We start from the raw sequence: 11,506 nt of genomic DNA, 5'->3' as shown, positions 1-11,506 counted from the left end.
AACCCTTCTCATATTATTTTTGATCTGAGCTGCCTCAGCACCCATCGAGCTGAGACTTCAAACTTCCCAAGGTGGGGGAATCCACCCCTTCCCCTCAGAGTGAAAAGTTTTCCTCTGGTGTCCAGTGGGAATCTGCCCAGGAGCACCTTGTGCCCATTGCCCCTTGTCCTGTTGGTGGACTCCTTGGGAATTGGGAGTCTCCCTCTGCTTTGTAGCCCCTTTATGTCATAAGGTCTCCCCTCAGCCTCCTCTTTCAAGGCTGAAAAGACACAGTTTTCTCACCCTCCACTTTTCTGACCCCCCCCACTCTCAATCTGTGACCTTCACCCCCTCCCATCAGCCAAAACCCTGGGGTCCATGCCCAGCCCTGTCCCAGCAAAGCCCCTGCTGGCAGTGGGCTCCTACCCAAGTGTTTGGCATTTCTGGGGGTGAGGTGCTGCTGTGCACACAGGGCTGCAGTTACTGATGTGTTTATTTCCATGCACTGAGGCAGCACACATGCCTTTAGCACACACCAGTGACTCCAACACAAGCAAAACATGTTAAGGGCAGCTTGGTTTTGGATAAACAGAAGTGATCATTCTGGCTTCAGTGAGCTCCTTTCTGCTGGCCCAGCGTTACTCGCTTGAGATGTTCTGGAAGAAAAAAAAAAAAATAAGGCAGTAACTCCAATGTGAAGGACCCAGCACTCAGCTTTGAGGCACAAAGGTGGGGGAGGGATCTCAGGGAGGAGCGTGGCAACCAGAGTGCTGCCCAAAGATGGGGTGTCCCCTCCCCAGACTGGAAGCCACTGTACCCCATTATGTCAGGAGTGAGGGGAGAGGAGAGTCCTGGGCTGGACTGGGCAAAGGGAGGTGGCAGTGTCCTCACCTGCTGATGGGCAGGGCTGCTGCTGGTGCTCCAGGGGGCTGCACTGGGGGCTCCTCCAGCTGCTGGGCATGGGGCTGGGGGGGACAGACCATCAGCACCTCATCTCCATCAAACCCTGAGCCCTCCTCCCCCTGAGCATCATTGCAGTGCAACCCTTGGGCTCACCTGTGGGCAGGAGCAGCTCTGTGCCAAACTGGTGCCCACACGTCCCACAGGTTTTAATATCTTCCTTCATCCTGTGGAGGGAAAAGCCCCAAGAAGAAAAAGGAGCAGGAGTTACCCTTAGCACTTCCTGGGGAAATGATGCCAAGGTGATGGAAGAGGGTCCCTCTTCCCAGTGAGGTCAGTGGGGTGGCTGCTGCCTTCCCGGGTGCCCGAGCACCCTCAGCCCTTCATGAACCAGGGGACACCAGGGGACACGTGGTGATGGTGGACTTGATGTTCTTAAGACCCAAAGTCTCAGCTTCTTCACCCTTTTTTTCACGCTTGAATTTCACACACACCTCAACACTAACACCACGTGGGATTTTGGGCTGCTGTGGTCAGGAGAAGGGCAAGGAAGTGCCTGGTGAAGTTCACACCGAATTTCACATGACTTTTAGAAGCCCAACAGCCCTGCCAGTGTTGCAGTGTCACCCAGGCAGCTCCAGCCCTTGGTTTGGAGGGGTGCAGTGGGTACCTACATGGGGTTTGTGCCATCCATGTCTGGCCAGGTGAGCTCTGCAGGGCAGGCAACCGTGGGGCACGGAGTCTTCATGCAGAGGTGCAGCCCTGGCCACTCCTCTGCCAGCCTCTGGATCATCAACACTACTGCCACCAGGAAATCCCAGGCACTCTGGAAACCTTCCAGACAAAAGGAGATTGTCTCACTTACAGACACCCAACCCAGCCCAGGAGATGCTCTGGTGATGCCCACACAGCCGCACGCAGCCAGAGCACTGGGAGCAGCTCAGCCTCTCAGGTGAACCAAGGCCCATCTGGGGGAATGGGATCAAAGGGAATCCCCATCAAAGGGAATATAAAGATATGTTAGAAGAGCTCCCCAGCTCCGGGCCTTTCTGCTTATCACTTGGAGACCAAACCTGAGACTTGACTCTGCTGTGGGCTACGGAGAAGAAGGAGCCATTTGCTCCATGAGAAGACTGAAAACTTGAATTATTCATGTGCTGTCTTGAGGGAAATTCTGACCATGGTGCACGGAAAAAGTGAAAATCTTTAATTGAACTGCTGGTGAACCCTGGCCAGACAACAACATGTGGCAGAGGCTCCTGGAATGCTCTGCCCAGGTGGGTTGAGGTGTCAGGGTAGAGCTCAGGAGAGCTGTGGTTTGGAGTCAGAAAGGAAGGATCAGGGATCCCTACCTGTCCTTCCTGCTGGCTTTCTGCACCGCAGCTCCAGGTAGCTGTAGGCCCTCTGGTTGTTCTCTTTGATGAGCAGAGGTTTGCCATTCCATGTGAGCAGGCAGGTTGCCTTGGCCACCCAGTGTGTGGAGTAGAAGGAGCAAGCTTTCACGAGGAACCTGCAAGGAGATTGCCCCTGGCTTTCATCCTCCTCCTCCTCCCTGCTCATCTCTAAGGCTGGGAGAAAGTCTGGCACCAGGTGGACTTGAAAAATAGGAACCCAGTCTCAACAGAAACAGAGGCAGAGACCAAGTGAGGACCTTGTCCTGCTGAACCTTGAGCAGCAGCCTTCTGAGCCAAGAGCTGCTTCCAGAGTTGATAAAACTCCAGACACAAGTCAAGAACCCCACAAAGACAGGGGGTTCCAGGAGACCCTCCAGAAACTGGAGCAGTCCCAGCACCTGTAGGAACTGGAGCACCCTCAGGTGGAACTGGGAGAGCTCTGGCTGCCTGGATGGGCACAGAGCAGCCCAAACCCAAGCCACATGGAAGGTGCCCCAGAAGGAGCATGGTCCTTGCTCACATCCAGGCAGCAAACATCAAAATGGTTTGCTCAGGGCTCCAAACACCCCTGGCAGAGCTGAGAAGCCCCCCTGGTCTCCTGGGCTGTGTGGTCTCGGCATCCAGGGGCTGGGGCTGGTCCCAAGCAAACCCTGAGCCTCCCACCTCAGTGGGGGCTGGAAACCACTGGTTACCTGTGGAAGAACCCCTCGGGTATTTCTGGTGAGAAGTAGGCACGGATGTGGAGGTCCTCGGGGTGATCTCCTCCCCACACCTCAGAGACTTCTTCAGACTGGTTCAGATAGGTTGGGAACAAGTACCAGGACTCATCCTGGGCACGGGTCGTCTCCCACAGCTTTCCAGGCACAAACTCACTGGCCTGTGGGTTGAGTGCTTTGATGTGTCTCACCTCCAGGCAGAGTTCAAAGTGCTCCAGGAGGCTGAAGAGCTTCCCCCTGCCCCTGTGGGGCCTGTGCCCCATGATTTCCTCAAAAACATCCTGCATCCCTTCCGAGCAGAGCTGCTGCTTCACCAAGGCACGCACTGCCTGGTGGCACAGCATGGCCTTCGACTGGAAGGTCCAGACCCAGTTGTCCCTGTCCCTGATGGTGGCACGTTCCCCAATCAGGGTGTCCACAGAGATGCTCTGGAGCTGCTGGACAAGGCGGTACCTGACGAGGAGCTGGGTGGGAAGAGGAGGAGGGAAAAAGGCAGGGATAAGAGGAGCCCAGCAAAGCTGCAGAACTTCAGCCCTGCAGGAGAGGAGGGTCCTGATCCCCACGCTCACCTTGAACACAGTTATCAGGAAGGTGGGCTGGAGAAAAACTGTGCTTCTCAGGTGCTTGATTTCCTCGTACCAGACGAGAAGCCCCACACGGTGCAGGTACCGCAGGATGTCCTGGAGCAGCTCCCTGCCCAGCATGGAGAGGTCCTGGCACTGGGAGAGTTTGCTGTGCAGGTACTGGAGGTCCATCATGCCTAGAGGGAGGCACAGGAGCTCAGCACAGCAGAATTCCCAGGCAGATGCTTTGGAGAACCAGCAAACACCAGCAGCACCCAGTGTCACCCATGCTGCTCCCGTGGGACCTGTGGGAAGCTCAGTGCCTGTGGAGCAAAATGCTTTGTCCATCCCCAGCTCTCCCACTGCTCTGCTGCAGCTCCCGTGGTTTTGCTTTGCCAGCACCTGCCAGGATCTCAACAGAGCACCTGAAAACTGAGGCTGGTGCTGGGGTTTTTTTTTGATTGTTGGAGGGAGCAAGTTTGTTTGAGCCAGAACCCCTCGGGGTCCCAGCTAAACCTTCACATGGGAGTTGGTCAGGCAGCAAAACCTGGGTTAGCTCCACAAAAAGAAAGCCTTCAAGACACAGAGCATGGCTCACACAGGGCAAAGGGGAAAAAGAACATTACTGGAAGTCCCAAACCAGACAAGGCACCTTCAGCCACAGCCTGGCAGGTGCTGGCACAGCCTTGTGGTGAAAGCACTTTCCTGGGTCTGCCCCAGGGACAGAGCTGGGCAGCAGCAATCAATGCTCCAGGAACACCACTGCAAGGTCTGCAGCAGTCACCCCACCACCAGGAGAGGTGCCCAGGAGGTGCCAGCCCACTCACCGTGGTTTCCCACCTCCTCACTCTGAGAGATGTCTATGATGGCAGCTTCCACCTGCCTGTAGACAGGAGGCAGCACTCGGACAACCTCGGGGAAAAGCTCCTCATTCCTCACGTGCTCCAGGAGAGCAGCCTCCAGCTTTTTGATGTCACGGGGATCCCTGCAGTTGACAGCAACTAAGTTCAAGATCTGGAAGAGAGAAAGCACACGGCTGCCCAAAGCACATCCAGGGGAGGCTGTGAGGTAAAGGAGGGACCCAAATGCTAAGGAGGTCACCAAGAACCTTTGGAGAGTGGTTCCTTCACACCTTTGCTCTCTAGCAGATCCCAGAAAACCACTTGGGGATGGTAAATGTCCCCTCACACTCCTCCCCAGGCACTTGCTACAAACCACAGGAGGGGATGCCCATCCCTGAGCAGGGACAAGGAGCAGCCTGGTGAATTGGTACCAGGTCAGCAGGAGCACGCGGGGCTGAGAGGGACAGGAGGTGACCAGAGACAGCAAGGAACCACAAGCATCTCAGCCCTACACTTAACGTGCAGCTCTCCATCTCCTTCAGCCTCTCCCACTGGTCCATGTATAACTCGGGCTCCTCGCTGCCCTCCAGGTTGTTGATGAGGTGAGTGAGGTTGCTTTTCCTCTCCCTCAGCATGGCTGCTATCTTGGCCATGATGTGACACCTCTTCTCCTCCACCTCTTCCTCCTGGCAGCAGTCCACATGGGTCCCCACAGGCAGCACCACTGAGCTTGGGACCCTCATGGCCAGGTTGTTGATCCAGAAGCCAACGAGTTCCTTGAAAGTCTCATCATTAGTTTGGTACCTGGGGAGGGAGGGAAAGAAAACCCTAAATTTATGTGTGGTCCTACAGATCACCAGACAATTTCCACCAGCACAGGCCTGGCCACACACCCTGTGCAGATCTCCTGAGCTGTCATGGGCTCTAAGGATTATTCTTAAGTTTCCCATCCTTCAGCTAAGCCAGTTAAAGCTCTGGGGAGCAGCAGATTCTGTCCCTGCTGTGCATGACACCATCTCCATCTCTCTGCACCACAGAGCCCAAGCCTGATGTGCTCTCCGTGTTCAGGGAGCAGCAGAAGATCCAAGAGGGCTCTTGGAGGTATTTCCAAGGCAGAGAGCAAAGCCTTGGGAATGGGGATCCTCCATCTGCAAATTCACAGATGACACCAAGCTGGGGGGAGTGTGGATCAGCTGGAAGGCAGGAGGGCTCTGCAGAGGGACCTGGACAGACTGGAGAGTTGGGCTGATCCCAAGGGGATGAGGTTCAACATTCCAAGTGCCGGGTCCTGCACTTTGGCCACAAGAACCCCATGGGGAGCTCCAGGCTGGGCACAGAGTGGCAGAAAGGGAGCTGGGAGTCTGGATTGCCAGGAAGCTGAAGAGGAGGCAGCAGTGTGCCCAGGTGGCCAAGAAGGCCAATAGCATCCTGGGCTGGCTCAGGAACAGCGTGGCCAGCAGGTCCAGGGAAGGGATTCTGCCCCTGTGCTCAGCCCTGGGGAGGCCACAGCTTGAGTCCTGTGTCCAGTTCTGGGCCCCTCAGCTCAGGAAGGAGATTGAGGTGCTGGAGCAGGTCCAGAGAAGAGCAAGGAGGCTGGGAAGGGATCCAGCACAAGTCCTGTGAGGAAGGGCTGAGGGAGCTGGGGGTGTTGAGGCTGGAGAAGAGGAGGCTCAGGGGAGACCTCATCACTCTCTCCAACTCCCTGAAAGGAGGTTGGAGCCAGGGGGGGGTTGGGCTCTGCTCCCAGGCAACTCTCAGCAAGACAAGAGGGCACAAGAGGTCTCAAGTTGTGCCAGGGGAGGTTTAGGTTGGACATGAGAAAGAATTTCTTTACTGAGAGGGTGCTCAGCCATTGGAATGGGCTGCCCAGGGAAGGGGTGGATTCTCCATCCCTGGAGATATTTCAAAAGAGCCTGGATGTGGCACTCAGTGCCATGGGCTGGGAACCACGGGGGGAGTGGAGCAAGGGTTGGACTTGGTGATCTCTGAGGTCCCTTCCAACCCAGCCCATTCTAGGATTTTATGATCCCCTCCAAACAGAGGACTTCAGTAAGGTGTTGACAGATCTTGTGGCTTAATTAGAAGAGGGATCTGCAAAAAAGGGGGAGAGGACACTCCAGCAGTGAGAAGAACAGGATCAAGGTCCAAAAGAAACCCATGGCCCCTTTTTTTCTTCTCCTGCTGCACCTTGACTCCAACCGAGCTCAGCACTTACATGTGGAGGTTGATGACAAGGATGACGAGTGCCCGTGGGGTGATGAACACGTGGTGAGTCGTGTAGTACTCCAGCTGACCAGCAAAATCCCAGAAAAGAAACTTGAAGTCCTCGATCTGGAACTCACTGATCTCTATCCCAACCGTTCTCTCTTCCCTGGGCACCAGTTTGGTTTCCCCTTGCCTGAGGCTGTTGCAGATGCTGGATTTCCCTGCCAGAGAGGCCCCCAGGAACATGGTTTTTACCCTTTTATCCTCCTGCCCCAAGCCGTGTTGGAGCTCCTTGAAATAATTCTGGATCTGCTGGATGCCACCGGCACAGACCTCCCCGGGGGGCTCCCGGAGGGGGTTCCCCTTGGCCTTGAATATTTTCAGGGATTGCCCCTGGAAGAGCTCCTTGGGAAGCTGTCGGAGGGCATTATTCTGCACGTGGAGCTCCTGCAAGTGTGTCAGGTGCAGGACGGGCTGGGGGAAGGTCCTAAAGAGGTTGTTGGAGATGTTGAGGTACTGAAGGCTGCCCTGGCAAGCTGCCAGGTCCTTGGGGAGGGCACCCAGCCGGTTGTTGTTCAGACGCAGGTGTTTAAGCCTGGGGAGGTGGGAGAAAATCCCTTCTGGGATGACCCGGATTTGGTTCTGATTCAGCTGAAGCTTCTCTAAGCAGACAAGGCTCTGGATTTCACTGGGAAAGTCCACGATCTCGTTCTTGGACAAGATCAGCTTCTTCAGGTTGCCGAGTTTGGAAATGCCAGGGATGGTCCTGAGCTTGTTCCTGTCGAGGTCCAGGCTCTCCAGGGCAGGGTTGCTCAGCACTGCTGGGGGCAGCACCCGCAGCCTCTGCATGGAAAGATCCACTTCTCCCAAAGGATGCTTCTGCTCCTGACCTGGGTGTATGGGATAGGGAAGGAGGTTAAGAGACTTTCACCCTCTGGGCTGCAGACCATTTCTTCCCTGAACTCCGCATGGCTTTGGGATCATTTCAGACAGCAAGGAAAAAGGGACGGGTGACCACAGCTGCTACTTGAGCAGCTCCTGTGTCCTCTCAGAGGAGGAACTGAAGCTGAGGCACAAGGAGCTTGGCTCAGCCTGAAGCCACAGGAAGAAGCAGTGCCCAGCAGACACTGATGTGCAGCACGAGCATCACACCAAGAGCTGTGCTCTCCTTAAAGCACCCCAGACAGCTCCAGCCACAGATGCATCTGCCCCAAACCCAGCAGGTTTCTAATCCCACCAGCAGGCTGGCAGGGCAGGGACAGCGTTGGGAGGAGACCTGCTCCCCAAAAAACTTGTCCAGGCCACCCTCAGCTTTCTACCATAGCCAGGGAGGGAGATGAGCTGGGGCCAGGAGCAGTGGTGTCAGACACTTCCTCTCTCACATCCTCACCCTGCTCCAGATGCATGCTGCACTTCCTCACTGAGCTGCTCCTAGCCCCGGGAGACAGGAGGAAAAATGCAGAGAAAAAGAGGGTCCCCTGCAGGACAGGGAGCACAAGAACATCCCCAAAAGGAAGGAATTCAGAGCAAAGAAGTTTGCAGGCAAGAAGCATGCCAGGGGGATTCGGATCACACGATACTAAAAGAAAAAAAAAAAAAAAACCAAACCAAACCACACAGATTTGCTCTCCTCTCCCTCGTTTCACTTCCTCACCAGATGATGCCAAGCACAGCATCCCTTGTGCAAGGCACCCAGCTCAGGACCAGCTCTATCAGTTCTCAGCATCACCACCTGAACCCAGGACACGCGACAAGCCCAGCAGTAGCACAAGCCTTTACCCTCTCCCTAGAGCCAAAGGCTTCCCACCAACACAGCCAGAGCAGGAAAGAATCAGGGCAGCTACTCACAAGCTCTGGGATGGGACATTGCCCTGAAGCCTGGCACCAGCTGGATCCTCACAGGCTCAGCCTTCCTCTTTCATTTCCTCTTTTGGTTTTGCTCCCCGCCTCCCTGGACTCTGCCCAGGAACTCCACGCCCCCATTCTCCATCCATCATCCATCCATCCATCCACCCATCCACCCATCATCCATCCATCCATCCATCCATCCATCCATCCATCCATCCATCCATCCCTCCATCCCTCCATCCATCCCTCCATCCCTCCATCCCTCCATCCATCCCTCCATCCATCCCTCCATCCATCCATCCATCCCTCCATCCATCCCTCCATCCCTCCATCCATCCCTCCATCCCTCCATCCATCCCTCCATCCATCCCTCCATCCCTCCATCCATCCCTCCATCCATCCATCCATCCCTCCCTCCATCCCTCCATCCATCATCCATCCATCCCTCCATCCATCCATCCCTCCATCCATCCATCCATCCCTCCCTCCATCCCTCCATCCATCATCCATCCATCCCTCCATCCATCCATCCCTCCATCCATCCATCCCTCCATCCATCCATCCATCCATCCATCCATCCATCCATCCATCCATCCCTCCCTTCCTCCCTCACTCCTCCCACCGTCCCTCCCTCCCTCCCTCCCTCCCTCCCTCCTTCCCTCCCTCCATCATCCATCCATCTATCTATCCATCCATCCATCCATCCATCCATCCATTCATCCCTCCCTCCCTCCATTCATCCATCATCCCTCCCTCCCTCCCTCCATCCATCCCTCCCTCCCTCCCTCACTCCCTCCTTCCCTCCCTCCATCATCCATCCCTCCATCCATTCATCCCTTCCTCCCTCCCTCCTTCCCTCCCTCCCTCATTCTCTCCCTCCCTCCCTCTATCCCTCTACCCATCCCTCCCTCCCTCCATGGATGGTGGCAGAGAAGCTCTTGAGGCCAAACCTTCCTGCAGCATTCCTGCCTTCACTGAAGGAGCTTTTGGTGTCAGTGCTGGCACAGAGGAGGGAAAGGACACAGACTGGAGGCTACTGCACACTGAATAAATAAGATTTCTTCCCTTAAACAGGTGGCAGTATCTAATCCATGAGGGTCAACCAGAAATTAAAAACCAACCAAACAAAAAAAGGCTGCAGACAGCACAGAGTGTACCAGTAAAACTGGTTTCTGTAACGTGACAGAAGACACGTTCAGGCAAAAATCTTACAATAAAAAGAGGGAACTGCAGGCTGGGCCATTCACCTCTGGGACCAGCAAGATCATGGAGCAGATCCTCCTGGAAATTCTGCTAAGGCACGTGGAAAATAAGGAGGTGATTGGTGACAGCCAACATAAGGACAAAGTGTGGCTGACAAGTTGGGTGGCTTTCTACGATGGGGTCACACCACTGGTGAATCTACCCAAACTTGTGCAAAGCTTTTGACACCATCCTGCATGAGACCCTTGTCTGTCCTTTGGAGAGAGTTGGAGCTGGCAGATGGAGCAGTTGGTGGGTAAGGAACTGTCTGGCTGGTGGCACTCACCAGCAAAATGTCCACGTGGGAATCAGTGCTGAGTGGTGCTCCCAGGGGTCAGCACTGGGGCTGCTGCTGTTTGACACCTTTGCTGGTGACGTGGAGAGTGGGACTGAGCACCCTCAGCAGGATTGCTGCCCCCAAGCTGTGTGGTGTGGCTGACACCTTCCTGGAGGGAAGGGAGGGGACCCTGGCAGGCTGGAGAGCTGAGCCCATGCAAACTGTGTGAAGCTGAGGGCATCCACAGGCAAGGTCCTGCTCGTGGGAATGAGCAACCCCAAACACCAAGAGAGGTTGAGGAGAGAATTCATTGAGAATGGCCCTGAGGAAGGGGACTTGGGGTTTTGGTTGAAAAAGATCAACATGATCCAGCAGTCTGTGCTTTCAGGCCAGAAATCCAACACTGTCCTTGGATGCATCAAAGGATGTGACCAGCAGGTTGAGGGAGGTGATTCCCCCCCTCTACTGAGACCCCACCTGGAGTGCTGTGTCCACTTCTGGGGCCTCCAGAAGGACCTGGAGCTGCTGGACCAAGTCCAGCTGAAGGCCACAAAGCTGAGCAGAGGGCTGGAGCATCCCTCCTGTGGAGCTGGGCTTGTTCACCCTGGAGAAGAGAAGGCTCTGGGGAGACCTTACAGGGACCTTCCAGAACCTGAAGGGCACCTGCAGGAAAGCTGGGGATGGAGTTTTTACAAGGGCTTGTAGTGATGGGATGAGGGGGAAAGGTTTTGAGCTGAAAGAAGGTACAAGTAAATCAGCTATTAGGAAGATACTCTCTACTGTGAGGGTGCTGAGCCCCTGTCCCAGGCTGCCCAGGGAAGCTGTGGCTGCCCCATCCCTGGCAGTGTCTCAGCCCAGGTTGGATGGGGCTTGGAGCACCTTGGGCTGTGGGAGGGGTCCCTGACCATGCAGAGGGGTTTAAGGATGAGCTTTAAGGTCCCTTCCAACCCACTCTATGATTCTATGAAATTAAGTCACTGAAAAATGAAGAATGACAGCAAGGGAATTAGAAGTCTTGCTATTTGTGAGTTTTCCTGCACACACCAGGAAAGAAAAAAAGATCTAAGAGCTGCAATTATTTGCTTTATAGAACATCCCAGAAAGCCCAAGCACTTTCTCTTTGAAGACAAGCAGCAAAACTCTCCTGGAACAGGGCAGTTTTCAAGTGCATTTAAGAGGTCAGGAAAGCCCTAACACAAAAGGTGCTGCTGCCATCTGGTCCCACAGGCCACAGACATCCAGTCCCTGCTGAAGGGAAAGTCAGTTTCTAAGTTGCAATTTGCTGTTTTTTTCTTCAGCTTCCTTGTTAAATGTCTTCCCCTTATCACAGTTTGAGGGGGAATGATGCTTTTTGTCAGGCTGGAGGGTGCTGAATGTATCTGTAAGCCAGGACAGATGATTCAGGGGGGTGGCAGACAAGGGAGTGCTTTTAAAGAAAGGAAAATGAAGTCACAGTGTGTGCCAGGCCCCTTTGCTTCTTGATAGGAAAACCAGGCTTCCTCCAGAGGAGGAACAATTACCTATCCAACTCCAGTCCTCT

General features: G+C 54.9%; 1 protein-coding gene across 1 annotated transcript; it reads right to left on the bottom strand.

Moving 5' to 3' along the window:
• Window positions 1-497: 497 nt before the first annotated feature.
• LOC139804371 (malignant fibrous histiocytoma-amplified sequence 1 homolog) lies at window positions 498-8,570 on the bottom strand. Its single transcript, XM_071761579.1, has 10 exons — window positions 8,448-8,570; window positions 6,610-7,489; window positions 4,907-5,198; window positions 4,380-4,566; window positions 3,559-3,749; window positions 2,966-3,453; window positions 2,232-2,389; window positions 1,554-1,713; window positions 1,036-1,106; window positions 498-635 (listed from the first exon to the last, which is right to left on the bottom strand). Exons 1-10 carry the CDS (start codon window positions 8,464-8,466, stop codon window positions 589-591), a joined length of 2,493 nt encoding a protein of 830 aa, XP_071617680.1. The 5' UTR covers window positions 8,467-8,570; the 3' UTR covers window positions 498-588.
• Between the last annotated feature and the right edge of the window lie 2,936 nt (window positions 8,571-11,506).

Source organism: Heliangelus exortis, chromosome 18 (genome assembly GCF_036169615.1).
Source record: "Heliangelus exortis chromosome 18, bHelExo1.hap1, whole genome shotgun sequence".
NCBI classification, from domain to species: domain Eukaryota; kingdom Metazoa; phylum Chordata; class Aves; order Apodiformes; family Trochilidae; genus Heliangelus; species Heliangelus exortis.
Note: the sequence above shows the minus strand (reverse complement) of the source record. Positions and strands in the feature narration are given on the sequence as shown.

Coding starts and splice junctions, on each gene's coding strand:
- LOC139804371 (XM_071761579.1), bottom strand. Junction 3,454..3,558: donor TCCTGATAACTGTGTTCAAG/GTGAGCGTGGGG, acceptor CTTCCCACCCAG/CTCCTCGTCAGGTACCGCCT. Junction 1,107..1,553: donor ATGGATGGCACAAACCCCAT/GTAGGTACCCAC, acceptor TTCCCTCCACAG/GATGAAGGAAGATATTAAAA.